Here is a 17,575-nt window from a genome sequence, read left to right on the forward strand (position 1 = left end):
ATCTGCGGAGCCTTTGCCCCGATGTTAACTTAGAATTGGTATTTTGTTCAATTTTTGGCACTTGTTATAAAATTTTCAATGTTCCGGGTATGGTCGGTCAGTTATCTACATCCTTGTTATAAAAAAGAACGTTTATACGAACAGAGTATTCTGTCTCACTTAAGACGGATTTATGAAGTATAGACTTGGTAATTTTTTAAATAGTGCAGTCTTGGACAAAAAAACGGGACACCCGCAATTTTTGATCGATGCCCACCAAGAACAAGGAAATCTAAGAAGGAAAACAATGACATTCAGTTGAAGAAGGGCTAGTACTACAATTAATTTAAATGTCAATGACTCAATACTTCACACAAAATTCTAATAATCCCAGGGAGAATAAGAGCGGGTGTACCTTTTTTTGTCCAACACTGTACAACCCCTTTAGTACATTTTAATTTTGTAATTTTAAATTGGTGTAAAAGCGCTTTTTAATAATAATAATATAAATATGTAATAATAATAGCGCTTGTCTCATAATGTCTTCAATAAATTAATATATGGGATAATGCTAAAGCGCATTAAAGAAAATTCTCAACCTGAAGACATAAATGACTGCACTTCGTGCGTCCTCGCTAATTGACGAGGACTGTGCTATACTATTATCTATAGTATTTTAACTGCCATTGCCCAAGCATCTCGGTTATTTCAGGGAAATTAATTATTTTGTTTTGTATATTGGAAAATGCTTCTTTCATTAAGTAAAAAGATCACTCACTGAAAACGGGCTTAGCTATGGTATAACAGTACACTTGGCAACATCGCAAATTTCAGTGTCGACGAAGATCGATTCTTTTCGATTTCGATACATACACCAGGCGGTGTGCAAATAAGGCTTCCCCGCAAAATAGAATAATATATCTGATAGTTTTGTAATACTAAATTGATATATTGGTTCCTTTTTTGACAATATAGAGATTTTGTGTGCTATTTTGAAGTAAGGAAAATAAATAAGAGTTGGTGCTTGTGACTTTCAGGAACTTGTACGACACTGAGTACGGAATATAGTACGTAGATATACATTTCTAATTGCGAGATTTCAATATTCTATTATATTTAAAGCCTCAGTATTTAATTTAACCTCAATTTTGAAATGAAAATAAACTTGGCTCGTAATAATAAATTTCATTTTGTAATTAAAATATGTTCAGAGTAAGATTAGATCTACAAATTTAAAGTGACGGATAAACTTGTTAATGTCCGCTCCAGTTGGTATCCATACGTAGACGATTATAGAAAAATTGAACGACAGGCGTTAGATGAAAATTGGGTGACATAAAAAAACGGAAACTTAGGTCACATAAGAAGTAACGAAATATTTAAGGACGGGAAATTAGGTGATATATAGCAATAAGTTGCGGGTATTTAAATTTTCCCTCAAATCTCTTGGTAGTGATTGCAGTTCATTATTTGTAACTGTGATGTAGTTATGAGTATAAATACAGTGTGGACGTATGACAAAAGCTACAGTGCATAAAGCACAAGCAACTTGTGCTAGGTGGCCACCAAAAAGCATGAATGCAACCTAACCGAGTCAGAGCAGGAGCGCAGAAGTGGGGCCCGAACGGTAGCGAGGGAATGCGTCCCTAGGGAGTACGCTCATCAGCGACGGTAGGTATATGCATAAACGAGGTCTTTTACAATGGGTCATTATAAGTACTGGCTCCGGAGCCATCGTTGGATTTGCGGGAGACCTAAATACCATCTGATAACCGTAACATCTGACTTTTTGACGCCTATTTTTCATCACCTAAATTTCCGTTTACCTACAGCAAAAACGACAAATTATCCTAGACTAATTTAAACAAAATGTGTCCAAGGCCTATGTTTGGCAGAAGGGGTATAGCTCTTTTCTCTAAAAAAGGTTACAATTTTGATAATTTCTGTTCACATTCGGTTAGTTTAGGGTAGATTAGGTTAGGTTATTTTAATTAATGTTATATTAGTGTCGGGCTCCCGCATAATTTTCCAAAAAAATAGAATTTCGCTTATTTCTACTAATATTAGGTTAGGTAATGTTAGATTTGGTTACGTTATGTTACGTCTAAGTACTTGCATCATTCATTTCTCCTGTAAATTTTGTGTTTTTTACGTGCTTCTGGGCCCCTTATACTAAACATACTACGTGTCCAACATTGTCTCACCCTAAGCTTATCCTACCCTACAGTACTAAACTCTTGTAAAGCAGCCCTACTAATCGATACGCAGCTGGAGTGTGTTTATCCTAAATGGGTGCGTATACAATGCCTTCTAGATGAAAGCAATTCTTAACACTTTGGAGAAGGGTTATTCACAAGTTACGTTACATTTGTCGGTGCAGATGTACTGTAGGACGGTAATCTTTCAGGCTGTAGGTGCAACGTTTTGCAAGAAAGTAATTAATGGATTTTAAATACTATCTAAAAATGATAGTATGGGAGCGGTTCCGTGTGCGTATTTTGTAACCTTTTATCATCAGGTTAGGCCACTGACCTGAAGATTGAAGCACTGTATGAAAACTGTTGGGATTTTAGTAATTGAGTTAGTGCACTCATGTTAGATCTAGACGCAGTAATTCTTTCATAGCTAATAAATGAAGTAATTTGTATCTACTGGAGCATGTAGATAAAGCCACTATTGTCAATAAAATGTACACTGTGTGTTTCAGATGTAAAGCATCACGGGCTATAGCCAATGGTGCGCGGTCTTGCCGGATTGAGGATTCCCCTTTCCCTTCTCGCTCTTCCTCCAGTTGAGATTATGACATCCATTGGCAACGTATTCACACTGTAAATATACTATTCCAGCAAACTCAAGAATTTTGACTGTGTATCTTAGAAGTATATGTAGCAACTAAATTACTTACCTGTTAACTTTTCCAATGGAAATGGTAATCACTCGTCTTCAACACTACTTTCACTATCGTCTATGTCAGCTAATATTTCGTCATTGTCTGAATCTGAGCCTTGTAAATTTATTATCATGGGTTAAAAAAATTGAAACACAAAAAATAATTCTTCGAGCTTGGTTTGCTTAAAGACATTGTCAACTACAATTTTCGAGAACAAACGAACTACCTTGAAAGAAAGCTATCCAGACACTGATGAATTCTGTTTATGCTAGAATAGAAGTTACGTTCCTACACAACTAACCCCTTTGTTTTCTTATCAGTTTTCATAACAAGTAACACTAGCAATCTGTCTGATTTATAAGCAACTCGATATACTCGAGTTTATTTTTGGTTACGATAATTTATGACACCATTCAGATGCCTGATGCTTTTGGTTCCCTTATAGAGGAGAAAAGAGGGTGTTAAAAGTCGCACATAATAAGGTAGTGAAACGTGAAAGAAAAAGGAAACAGAAAACATACTGCTTTTCTTCTGTCTAATAAGGAAGAATCTATCTTGAAGTAAATTTCAATCACTTCTTAAATAGCTTTTACTAGGTTGCTTGTATGAAGGAACTTGCTTAGTGATCCAGAGGGGAGTGTAAGTGCGTGAGCTAACAAACAAATGAAACTAATTCATAGAGTTAGGATGCCAAAGATGCTGGGGTGGGCGCTTTATACAGTCAGTTTTACTTCTAACCCACTTTGTATTTCCATTTTTTTTTTTTAGAGATATCTTCTTTTGTTGTACTTTTTATACTTTTGTTTTACATTATCTTGTACAGTAAGACCCTAAAGCTTTTTTTTTTTTTTTTTTTTTTTTTTTTAATAATGTCATATACGTATTAAAGTATTACACTTATTAGCTACATTTAACACTGTCTTTCACTACTGATTCACTCTTCGTACACACGAGGACAACATTTTGAAACGGATGGAAGTAGATGATGTTCATTTTCGAAAATGCATAAAGCCTTTTATAATAATGATAATAATAATAATAATAGTGTAATAATGCAACGTAGTGGGCTTTGGTTGTTGTTTTCTGAGATTCTTCGCTATTACGTGTTACTATAGGTATATAGATTCCATAAATTCAGTTACTTCACAACAGAGCGCTCATCTCTGTCACGGTCGATTCCAGCTCCCGCCATATGGGATGTGTGGTGGACAAATATCGTGTGTGGGTTTTCTCGGATTCTCCACTTTCCTAATTCTATCATTATTATCCATCTGATCATTGCCTTTCGTAGCCTCGGTGCATAGTCGTGGGACGATAAAACTTTCTTTCTTTTCTTTTTTTTTTAACCCTCTTTACAATAGTCTTTCCGTCTGATATCAGACATTTCTATACATTTTCTAAATATGTGATATATATTTTTTGAATTTCTAAGGAAGCTGCAGCTTCAGATGACATCATTTAGTACTCCGCATTGGACATATGTAGTAGCCTCCTAAGTTCAAACACTGTCCCAGGGTTGAAAAGAATAGGACTTTTAACAACCATAGTTTAAAAATTTCTTTGCGTCTTAGCATATGGTCTGATTTTGAAACGTTGCTTTTGTTCACAACCAATTCGTGAAATTGCTACTTGATTCAATAGGATCCGTATTAATTGCAGTGCTTACCCCTTTTATGAATCAAGTAGTAAGTGATTAATGTTGAAACAGAAACAAAGTGAAACTTTGACAGAGGCGTTTTAGTACGCCATGAGAGTCACTTGTAACGCTACCTACTTTATTCTATATTTTGGAGAGCGGACGGCACGGTAAAGCGCTTACCTCTGGTGCGTAGAGTCCCTTGTTCGGTCCCTGGTCAAGTATGTGGTGGACAGCATTGTGCCCGTGGGTTTTCTCTGGATACTCCAGTCTCCTTCTACTTCTCATACCACCAATTGTTCCATCATCATTCACGTGCCTTAATTATCCGTCTCAAACCTAAAGGACGTAATTGTTGGACGTTAAACTAAAAGATTGCATTTCATTTTTCGTCTTTTGGAGCGGCAATACCATCTATTTTATGCTATATTTTGGAGCGGCAACAATATAGCCTAGAGATCAATACTGCAAATATGAAAATAAGTAGTTATTTAGTATTATTAAAGCTACTTGTGCATTTTACATGTCTTTTTTACTTATCTTTAGTAAATGTTAGTATCATTTATGATAATGTATTCATTGAAAAATGATACCTCTGTTATTATTTTTGTCTGTGTTCTTCCTTAACACGTTTTGGTGATTATTACATTTTATTTTTAGTTACAGATAGAGGATTCTGTGTACAACAATGGATCCGGCTTTGCTAAAGGAACGAGAGCTCTTTAAGAAGAAAGCTTTGTCAACACCTGCGTACGTACTTGTAAATTTTCTGTTATTTTTAGTAATATTTTTATGCCATTTAGCTGGCTGACCTCATATGGGCTTTTTAAGAGCCTGACATACTAAAAATAATACAAAATTTTACAATTTTTCTTTTGCTTGTTTTTCATAAATGAAAGAAGATAATGAAATGAAACTTACCATAATCATAGATAATGTTATTCTAGAATAGAAAATATGAACCTGAAGAATTTTCAATGTTGCCATCCATAGAAATTACAGTGTTCGCAGAATAATCCCTCAAAATCTACGTTAAGGCAGCGACTAGAGAAACGAACTCAGCTTTATTTGAGTACGTATCATATTGCTTTGGTATCCTGTGAACTAGTTTTTAAATAACATTATTATTTAATTGTAATAACTGTATATTAAAACTATTTTGTTTATTACAAACTAAATACAATTATTATTTAAAATGTAGTTCACAGGATTCTAAGACGATATGATACGTAATCAAATGCAGTTGAGTTCGTTCCCCTAGTCGCTGCCGTAACTTAGATTATGGGGGAGTTGTTATTCTGGCAACAGTTAATTTCTATGGATGGCAACACTAAAAATTTTTCAGATTCATATTTTCTGTTGTAGAACAACATTATCTATGATTGTGGTAAGTTGCATTTCATTATCTCCTTTCATTTATGAGAAACAAGCAAAAGAAAAATGGTAAATTTTGTGTTATTTTTATAGTCTGTGGCTCTTAAGGCAAAGTAATGACGTCTGAAATAAAATGATGACGAAATCTTTATTTTCTTTGATGTTTGCCTCACGTTTATACTGGATACATAAAACTTCTTCCATCTTGACTCTGGAACTATTACTTTAATAATTATTACTTTTCTAACCAGAGTATATACTTATTTATTAAAATTAAAATAAGTCGTAACAGTTTCAATAACTTAATGTTATCTTCATCAGATGTTGACTGGCAGGAATGCTATGAAAATATTTCTGCCAGTTAATGTCTGTTGAAGATGGATACATAAGTGAAATATTGGAAATTATCAGGTACGTTATAAATTATTCTTCAGGAATACTTGTCTGTTACTTGTTAACTTTGCACATTCATATGATTAATTCATTAAAAAAATCAACAATAAACTTAACTAATTAAATATTTTGTTAATTAAATCAGTTAAATTTTCCAGGAGTTAATTTTTAATTGATAAGTTATTAAAAAAATTGTAACAATTAAAAAATTAATCGTTATTTTGCTCGTGGAAATCATGAGAAATGGATATTTTCCAAGATTATTTTGCGACTTATTTCAGAAACTTCATATTCGTTTTACAACAGTGATTTACCTTATGCTTGCAGGCCTTTTCTCCAAAGTGGACATTATGACCATAACTTGTTCTAAAATCTTGGTCAACAGTGCCTTCTTTTAAAGACGATTAAATCAGTAGCAGCAATAGTTTCCATTTGACGCAGCGTAGACTTGAGAATAACAAGGATTTTTGATGGTCGTTACTTATTCCCTGTCGTACATACAAAATGTGGTTGAACTGGTATTTGGGGTTTTTGAGATTTGTTCCCTCCGTTTTTGTTTCTGTTTTACGATTTAGCGGTCACTTATATTTTAGAAACGTTGTTGACAACCTCCAGCTTTTTACCTCTGGTTAAACCACTGGGTGGTAATGTAACGTGCAAATATCATTTCTATCTGCTGAAAAGGGCAGGAAAAACAAGAGAGAGCTAGTAGCATAGAGAAGGGCTAGTAAGCAGAAAACTTTTTATGTTTTACATTTTGCAAAGACTGAATCTGTAGTTAACAGTGCAACCGGCTGTGTACAGAATTTTATCGTTTACAGTTGCTACAAACCTACAGACTATGGTTTACGTGATAAATTTGCAAACGAAATGGTGCTGAATAACGATGAAGATTTTCTGTATCGTGTCGTCTTCAGTGGTGAATCAACATTTCACCTAACTGGAAATGTGAACCTTATAATGTTTACATCTCGGGGATCAGCAAATTTCCACGAGATGGTACAGTCTCAACGAGACTCCTCTAAATTGAATGTTTTTTGTTCCATATCCCGGTGGAAAGTTTATGAGCCTTTCTCGCCTATCGACTCGATGTGTGCCATGTGACGAATGGTGCTCACATTGAACACCTGTAGCAAACATTGTTTGAGTTGCTCTTTCTTTTCATGTATTATTTATAATTGTACGTTAAATGGTAATAAATACTACAAAACCTTTAAAACCCCGAACACCTGTATTGGTATCGGCACCCGTATGTGGTGAGTTGACATACTTATACAGCATACTTTTGTACATAATTCTTACTACCTTCTTCTATAGTTACAATCTGGAATTGTATCCATCTGCAAAGAAAGTAGAAGTAGATACACAAAAAGAGGATGACTACGGTATATTCATTGCGGATAATTGCATCCGCGCGGGCGTCTAGCAATAAGTTTTCTTACCTCATGGTGATAGGTTGTTGGACTCGTTTCGTTATTTTTTTCTGAAAAAAAAAAAAAAAGAACTGCTATTTTAATGTCATTAAATGTGATAAACTTACGTGTTTAAGTATTGTGTTTGTATCTTCTTTAGTATTGAAAGGAAAAGCAAAAAAGATGTGGACAGTTATTCAACGTCGAAGGAGGAGAAGAAGAAGCCGAAGCCTTCGACTCCAGCAACAACCACAATTAAGTAAGTAATGTATTAGATTCATTCACATTTCTATTATTCATACTCTCTGAATGTTAAATCTTAGTAGTGTTAGTTCTTCCTTTCTATAATACGACCTAATTCAAATCTACATTTGGATCTTTTACTGCTTGGCTGAAAAATATTATTTCCCAATGACATTTAAATCAGAGTTGCGTTGTTTAAAACATTGGTTTTATATACATTTCTAACGTTTTGTTTTTAAAATCTTTTGTTTATTTTTTTTTAATCGTTTATTCCGAACACCTCTTTCTATTTCTTTTTTCTTTTCTTGTTCCTTTTCTTTTCTTTCTTTTTTTCTTTTTTTTTTTTTTTTAAAGAGAAAGACAGAAGCTAATTCAAAATATCGTTTAACGCAGAATGCGGTACTTTTATTTCCCTGTGAATGTTTAGATTTCTTTGCTAACACAGGGTGGGTATGATTTATTGTGTGTGTGAGTGCGCTTATGACCCTAACTAAAAAGGAAAGGATTCTTGTAGGGAAGGGAGGGAAGTTATGGAACCAGACAGTACAAATTGTGCAAAATGTTCAGGATTTTCTTCGTAGTGTGTTGCAGAGTAACTGTGGCATTTTGTCACATAGGAGTATTAATAAATTAGTGAGTGAGGTAACAGGTGTTAGTGAGATTACTGTGAAACTTTTTCATGTTGACTTAGATCAGTATGAATCTCCCACAAAGAAACACGTATCTAAAAGAAAACAGTCTTTTGACAAAATTGACGACTTTTGCCGAGATTTATTGCGTCGTACTGTAGATGAATTTTATAATAAAGGTGAGGCGCCTACGATAGAGAAACTGATTTGCTAAAAGAGAAATAGAACAGAGTATGAGTTTCCATACAGCAGTAAAACTTTAAGTAGACTTTTGCATAGCATGGGGTTTACCTTCAAAACTATAGGAAGGAAAATTTGCCAGGAGAGTATCTTAAGAAGTTATTGCGTAGCGATACCGGTATCTGAAAAAAAAAAAAAAAAAAAAAAAAATTCAGCAGCTTAGACGTGAGGGTTACTGTGATATATATTTAGATAAAGATTGTAATTATGACACGAACACCTTGTCAAATGAAAAGCTGGATTGACGACACAGAAAGATACAACAACAACTTCAGACACGAAAGGTGAAAGAATTGTAAATTTGCATTGCGGAAGACGATCTGGTTTTCTCGGAAGACGCATTTCCTAACACACAAGGAAAGGGTCGATGTTTCTGCAGACTATCATGGAACAATGAATTCAAAATGTTTGAAAATTGGTTTCTAAACTGCGTTTTGATGTATCTGGAGGAACCAAGTGTAATAGTCATGGTCAATGTCCCTTATTACTCACGAATTTTAGATCCTACACCTAATTCATCATAATTAATTATATTGTGTATCACAGTATTGAAGTTCCTACTCCTGTACCAATCAAACCTGTTCTTCTGCAAATAATTAAACAATAGGAAAATAAAGAAAAACGCTTCGTTGTTGATGAAATGGCTGCATCTTACGGCCACGTGGTAATGAGACTTCCTCCCCACTACTGCATTTTGAATCCCATCGAAATGTTATGATCTGAAATTAAACGGAAAGTGGGAGCACAAAACCTTAGAGGGCAGCCCGTTTACGAACTGCTACAAATATCCCGCTCTATGTGTGAATAGTAAGTGGATTAACTACATAAAACATGTAGAAAAAAAATCGAAAACAATTATAGGGATCTGAATCCTGTCTTCGACGACAACGACATTACCCTTATAATAGTAGAGTTCGGAGAGTCCTTGTCAGAAAGTAAACACGCTAATTCAGGCTCAGAATCAGAGTGAAAGGTAATTACTCTATTTCTATAATTTCGTTTATCTTTTAAAAGGATTATTATTGTGTTTTAGTTGGTTAATTTCTTACATCTTTGAACAGCTTGTTTTCTAAAACCAACACATTTTAGGCGCACGAGGTACTTAGTTCGATTCCGGGTGAGAGCAGAACTTTGTCAGGGAATTGAGGAGCTACTTAAATTAAGAATAGCCATCCACGGTTATAAAAACATAAAATTCCAACAATAATTTCTAGTTTTGTTTTTCTGACTTTCATATGCGAAATGGCAGGGGGGAGCAGAAAAACTAAATAATAATAATAAATATTATTATAATTATTTTGACAATTCCAATGTTTCGCTTAATTTTAGCTGAAACAAATGGATGACTCTATACTATTGTGAACAATTTTCCTTTATTGGCAAATTAGGACAAAATGTTGGTTCATTATCAAAAGTTACTCCAGAATAAACTACTTTATATCTTTGAAATGTCAAAATTTTAATGATTCCCAGAGAGAAGCTACCTAATTTCATGCAAACGAAAAAAAAAAAAAAAAAGTAATTGTTGAAACTTTTGGAGCTTTCTAAGTCTGTAATTACTAAAAGAAAATATGAAAATGTGTGATCAAGGTTGTTTGCTGCTGAAATGCAACATATAGGGCAATGAACTTTGCACCTAACCTTTCGAACCGGAGATAAATGCTTCCCTATTGAGCTATCTTGGCCCAACGAGCATTCATGTCCACTTGTATTTGGCTTTACTAAATTTTCTTTTTTGTCTTTTATAATTTACCTGTTATTATTTTTTTGTTGGTGAGGAGAGCAAGAAAAGTAGTTGGAGTTAAAGAATCGAAGACAAAAGTCTTTCAAAATGTGCATCATACTTTTCTGTTAAACTATAGCATCGAGTATTTATAACGAAAGCTAAAAGGAAGTTTCTTTCGATAGGATCTATACAGGTGTTACGAAAGTACAGTAACATTGAAGAGAATGACAGCGCTCGTGCTGCCTAAAATCAGTCGAGGGTTGTGTGTTGGGAAATGAGTAGTGGTTGGAGCAAGAGATCTTTAAGTTTGTCTGCAAGTCTGCAGGGTTGACTTTTTGATCACAAATGTTATAGCTACTTTGATATGTTCATATATCGTAGTAATTGTGGATTTGCCTTTTAGAAAACTATGTTGCGATTTCAAAATTAAGTCTTGTTCATTAGTGAAACTTAGCAGTCGTGTGCATTCTACAACAGAAACTCAATAAATTAAATAAAAAAATTAAAAAAAATGGAGGGTAATTTTGTATTTCTTTTCTACATTTTTTTTTAAAACAATGGTTTGACAACTGAGAGTTTTAATGCATTAGGTAAGATTCCTTGAGAAAAGGGCTCATTAATAATGTCCGCTAATGCAGGCACGATAAGATGGATGCATTCCTTTACAGGAAGCGGTGGAATTTTATCCATTGATGCAGATCTTTTATTTTTAAATTTACGTACTACTTCCACGATCTCTTGTGGGGAAGTTGGGATAAAGAGAAAAATGACTTATTAATATACAGGTTGTTTCAAAAAGCATGACCTGATTTTAAAAGTCCATATGTATCGATTAAAAAAAAAAACCTACAAAAATGGGATAAATGCTCTATGTTCACCAGCAGCAGCACTCCGCGTAAACGTTTGCCGAATTGTTTCCACCATTTCATTGGAAGTGCGAGGCCGACCTGGACTCTTAACTTTGCACAAGCATTCTATATCTTCAAATTGGCGATACCAACGACGAATGTTTTTGGGTGAAGGCGAATCAATGCCAGAACGCCGACCAAAAGCACACTGGACTGAAATCACTGACTCAGTCTTTGCAAACTCCAATACACAAAACACTTTCTGTTGAGCGGACGCCATCTTCTGACTGATTGCAAACTGAGAAGACGCATTGACTGACATCTAACGACAATTTTCTGAAACTAGGCCAGGCCCATTCAAACAACACTCACTTCCTTGCCGGCAAGTCCCATGTTCCGTAATTATTACCGTCCAAAATCAGGTCATTCTGTTTGAATCAAGATGTTTTTAAGCGGCTGTAGTCTACTTGTGTCACTTGCTGTAGGTATATACCACGAATAGTTTCTCTGCAATGGTAGAAAAGTGATTATTTAAGTATTCAGAAACCAATTTTGGGTCATTAGTATTTAAGTTGCTGCCTTTCGTATATAACTATAGTTTTGTGATTTTTATTTGCTTTTCGTAATTCATACTTTATTATGTTCCACGATTTCTTTGCATTTATTGTATGCATTGTTTATTTTATTACTATTATACTATTTCTGTGGCTTGATTAATCGACTTTTGTACGGGGATATATATATATAATATTCAAGAAATTCTAAGTTGTGTGTATGTTTGCTGAGATTGAACGGATCTTTTCGTTTCACACTAGAAACTCTAATGCCATTTATAATCGACAGTTTAGTATGTGTGTTATTTACTTTTGTATTAGACAAAGGAAAGGCGCTTTCAAATAATAGTTTAGAAATATGAATGAAATACACACAAGATAAAACCTAGGAATACGAGGAAATCAGAAATGTGATTTCATGCAGCAATACTTGTTTATCTTAATTTAGCTGGCCAAGACGATAGTATCAGTAATTTGTGATGCTGAAATATTGAAGTAAAAGTAAGTTCTGCGCCCAATAATTTCTTTTATTAAGTGAGATCAAGCAGTATGTAAATCTCATCATTTTCCGTTGTACACTGCGATCAAAAGTTGTCTCAACAAAACAGATACATGGAAACATTCTGTACATTAAATGTTGAAAACGGTATACTTTTGAAGACACAGGTCAGTCCTCCCATACATATTTTGCGGAATACTCAGGGTAAAGTTTGGGTGGTCGACGATAGATCGTATATAATGTGTGACAGCGATCTTCACTTCGTTTACAGTTTAAGGTCGATCCTGATACTGTTAAACCACTGTTCAATGAATAATTATTTCACATATTCTGTATACTTATCACTCGCAAGAAACTCGTGTTCAACCAAAAAACATTCGTTGCTTCGTTGTTAACGTTTTGATACCTCTATATCGCTCATTACTCAACATTACTCGCTCTAACCTTTAGCACAACCACTGGTTACAGTGTGACACGCACCACCTTTATTAAGCAGTAGATCTTTGTTGAGTAGAAGATTAAAGTCTAGCCGTGTTGATATCTGCCTCGAACATTTGCATAGCACACATATACAAGAATAAAAGCATGTGTTTTCAGTACTGTTCTTAAAATAACGAGTCCCTGCATTCACTGCGTAGAGAGTTATTTTGAACGCACTGTAAATACAATATATTTTTAAATATATTTAAATATATGTTACTTGTTTGTTCTAGCTATAAGGCAATGACGGGAAGTTCACAGTACAAATTTGGCGTTTTGGCGAAAATCGTGAAACATATGAAAAGTCGACACCAGGAAGGCGATGACCATCCCCTAACAATTGATGAGATTTTGGACGAAACTAACCAATTGGACGTTGGATCAAAAGTTAAACAGGTAAAGCATATGCTACTTCTTAATATCAGAGTGGTCACTGATAGTAAGCCGTGAATCTTAAAAGTATTGAAGTTACCACCCCTTAAAACTTACGAAATCCGTTATGAAATCTGAAGTATGTTTCAAAAGTCCCCTACCACCTCTTTTAAATTTCGTACAGATGTATTTATATTGAACTTAATGTAGGAAATATACAATAAGTCTAGGGGCAAACCTTTTGGATGATGATTCGCGGACGGATGCCATCTTGAATTTCAATTTTTTATTTCAAACGATAGGTGGATCATGTGATAGATGATCTTGGGCTAGAATTTGCTTAGGATGTCAAATCCGAAATCAGATTTCATGAATCTATTTGGTGAGAAGTTATGGACAACGACAATTGATGTTTACCTGTTACACAATGTACTCCACATGTGCTCTGTGCTGGGCAATGCACGTGTGCACACGCCTCTCTCAATTGCTATGAACACGAAGCAGGGTAGCAGGGGAAATTTGCTCACAGACATTCATGATACGTTGTTCAAGATGACGAAGATTACAAATTTTCACACCATATAGCCTTAATGTGTCCCCAAAAGTGGAAGTCCATTGGAGTGAGGTCTGGTGATCAGGCAGGCCATTCAGCTGCACGGGTACTTCTCCCACCGCACAGTTTGACGATCTGAGTGCGTTCTTTAGTTGTTAATGGCATGGTTCAGCACCTGCAAAAATAGAAATAATCACCAAATAGAGGAATAATTTTCCACCAAATAAAGATACATGAAATCTGATTTCAAATTTGACATCCTGAGCAAATTCTAGCCTAAGGTCGTGTATCACATGACCCACCTATCGTTTGAAATAAAAAAAAAAACGAAATTCAAGATGGCAGCTGTCCGCGAACCATCATCCAAAAGGTGTGTTCCTAGCCCTATTGTATATTTCCTACACCAAGTTCAATATAAATACATCCATACGGATTGTAAAAGGGGTAGTAAGGGACTTTTGAAACACCCTGTACTTTGCAATGTTCTGTTACTTGCAAATAGCGGTGAATCATGTTTCTTTTCGAGTTTCCGCATGATGTTTACAATGTTTAAATTGCAGCGAAGTTGAAATTGCACATAAACACTGAAATGTTTCAATAAGGACTCATGCTTCCATCGAAAGATTCAGGGGCTATTAAAAGTCTCCATTTACAGTACATTGTAATATGTTATTTTCTTAACTCAAAGAAAAAGGTTGCTTACAAACTGAAGACGTTGCATGTATGTTTCTGGTGTCTACAAAAATACCAAACACCTGTATTTTTTTAAGTCGTAAGACAGCATTGGATTTGATTTAAGTTTATTACGGATGCCTTATCTTCGGAAGAATAATAATAAGAAGAAAAAAACTCATTCATGTCTCCATGGATGGACTTCCTTTGTAAGTTAATGATAGTTTTGTAACTTAAAGTAAAGAACGCTCTGGAAGTCCAAAATTGGAAAATTTTAGTAGTTGCAATCTTCACATAGTTGATGGAGGAGTAAAATCGACATAAGGGAGACACATTTATACTCGATAGAATTTTTAGCAATGCGAGTTTGAAAAAGATTTCTCCTGACATACATACTATACATTAGATCGCACTTATTATTATTATTTTGTACATAGTTGCAACCCATATATTTGCTCATTGTTTCATGCAACTGTCAATGCCCGTTTTCAAGAACTGAACAAACCGGCACGAGAGCTGATGATGTGGGAAATTTCTTCCTTCTAAGAATAACTTCTTGAGAGGTAGCTGGTGGAAATCAGATGTTCCAAGGTCTGGTGATGAAGAATTTCGTACACGCAAGATCGTATTTCTACTTACGCGGGATCATAAGAATAAACTGGAACATTATCTTGCTAAACACGAGCACATTTGGAAATTATAGTGCGCCGTTCTTTTTTGATTGCCTCCTGTATTTTCGTTAGTAATTAGACACAATAGATTCCAGTTATTTTCTTTTCCTCAGGAATTCTGTCATTTCGGACCACCCTGTTGTTTCCCTAAAGTCTTGAGTTGAGTTGATTTTGGGTTTAACGTCCCGTTCAGCAGCAAGTCTATATGAGACGTGGACCTACTGATTAACATGGAATCCGAACCACATGAGCTCCCGCCGGGAATCGAACCGGGGTCTCCCACGCCAAAGGCGCGTACGCTAACCGCTTAGCCACGGAGGAGCTCACCCTAAATTCTTGTATTTTATAATTTGCTGCTTAAAAAAAAAAAATTATCGACAATGCTAGGAACTACGGTTAAATTGTAAAATTTAATTTCTTCATTGTGAAATGAACAATGTTAATTACATACTTTGAAATATCGTGTCAATGACAAGCACAGTAATAATATAAATTGTTTCGCAGTTCAGTTGCTAATTTTTTCTATAATTTTTGGATTCCTTCTGTTTCTAGTTAGGCTGATTCCCTGTATTAATAAACTTCTTAGTATACTGTATATATTCTTCCTTTCTTTCTTGCTTAACTACTAAAATATTATGTTAAATTGGATGAATATTTGTAAACCCTTTGGAACTCAGTGGTCTTACTGTGAACATGGTATTAGAGCCGAATCACAGTTTTAGACGTAGTCAGTTAACGAAAAAGCGCTTAGCTTGTGCATAGCGATGCTCTTTTTGTGTTAGTCATTGTTCACTTGTCATTTTGGATGTGTGCCAAGGGCGCCGATCCTGGGGGAGGGACCCGGGCCCCCCAAAGCTCATGTGGGACCCGCATTGTGTTTATAAATATACAATATTTGGCATAATTTGAATGCAATTTTTCTTAAAATCCTCATATTTATGCCTTCTGCATCTGAATGGGCCCCCCAAAATTTACAGAGAAATCGGCGTCCTTGTGTGTGGCATAAATATGTGTTAGAATGACGTCAATAGAGTATACTGTGGAACTTCAACGCGTTAGTGTTTACAAAGGGTCGCAGTGGCTCAGTGGTACAGCGTTCACCTCTGATGCATGGGGTCCTTGGTTCGATCCCAGTTCGTGCGAAATGAGCGTTGTGGTGGACAAACACCGTGTGCATGGGTTTTCTCGGGGTTCTCCAGTTTCCTCCCACTTTATTCATTCCATTCATCTCTTATCATCACCGTCTCCTTTAGCCTAGCCAGCATAACCGTGGGATGTAAAACTTAAAGATTTCATTTCATTTATTAATGTTTACTAGTATAAGATTTGCAATGTTTTTATAATTATTTGCTATGCAATTAATTTCCATACATCATTTTCACAATAGACCCTTTACTTGTATGCCTTAAATAATACTGTCAGCGAGAAATTACGTTCCTTTTTTTTCTTCTTTCTTTTTTGGTACACAAGAAATGAAAAATGCACTGGTGGATCGAAATTCTAAGCCGGGTGTCGGTTTACCTGCCGATACCTTAACCACTCCGTTCTCTGAACAGCCATACATTCAATTATTATTAAAGTGTTTGCTCAGCCACATGGATGCACGAAATGTAGTACAGCTCCTATTGTGTTTGTTGAACTCAGTGTCTACATTCAGATCTTTTATTATTAAGTATTCTGACTATTGGCAGGTCCTGATAGTTTTTAGGTTTAGGCCTGGAAATGTTTCTTTCACGTTTCTCGATTTTCAGCTTCCTGTTCTAACGCTCAATGTAAGTTTCTTCTATTTTTGAAATCGTCGATCAGTTTTCTTCTTCTTTCTGCTTCTCGTTTTCCTTCCATTTTTCCTTCTATGACGGTTTGAAGAAGACAATTTCATCGCAAGATGTGTCCAATCTAATTGGTCTTCCTACGAAGGGTGGTGGCTAGAAATGTCCTCTTCTTTCCCATCTGTTTTAAAACATCTTCGTTTGTTGCTCTCTCTGTCCATTTAATTTTCTCCATCTTCCTAAGCTCTCCAGATATGTCTTCTCCAGCTTCCGCAATTTCCAGGTCTCTGAACCATACAGTCCAATACTCCATATATAGCACTTGACCAACTTCTTCCCTAGTCTAGTATTAAGCCTGCTAGTTAAAAGTAATGTTTGCTCGTTGAATGCCTCAGAATATTTATAACGGTCGAATTCAGGGGCGTCATTTAGGGGGGCCAGAAGGGGACAATTGCCCCCCCCCCCTCGCCAAGAGTTTGAGGAATACATATACTTTAATCGATTGTCTACTAATATGATAGTACAAAACGTAAAAATCTTGTGTCGACGATGCTCTTGCCCCCCCTTCCCTCAAGCGAAGTCTGAAATGATGTCCCTGGTCGAATTACATGTTGTATTGATAAATGGAGGCATAA

At 35.4% G+C, this 17,575-nt stretch overlaps 1 protein-coding gene across 1 annotated transcript in view; it reads left to right on the top strand.

The window, feature by feature from the left end:
• Positions 1–837: 837 nt before the first annotated feature.
• The window catches only part of TfIIEbeta (transcription factor IIEbeta), a 31,601-nt gene continuing 14,863 nt past the window's right edge, over positions 838–17,575 (top strand). The window contains exons 1-4 of the mRNA XM_081727762.1: positions 838–1,046; positions 5,166–5,255; positions 7,845–7,943; positions 13,137–13,299. Coding sequence (XP_081583888.1) covers positions 5,194–5,255; positions 7,845–7,943; positions 13,137–13,299 — 324 coding nt within the window. The 5' untranslated portion in view covers positions 838–1,046; positions 5,166–5,193. The remainder of the gene's footprint in view (positions 1,047–5,165; positions 5,256–7,844; positions 7,944–13,136; positions 13,300–17,575) is intronic.

Source organism: Thermobia domestica, chromosome 10, assembly GCF_964235325.1.
Source record: "Thermobia domestica chromosome 10, izTheDome1.hap1.1, whole genome shotgun sequence".
Classification (NCBI taxonomy): Eukaryota; Metazoa; Arthropoda; class Insecta; order Zygentoma; family Lepismatidae; genus Thermobia; species Thermobia domestica.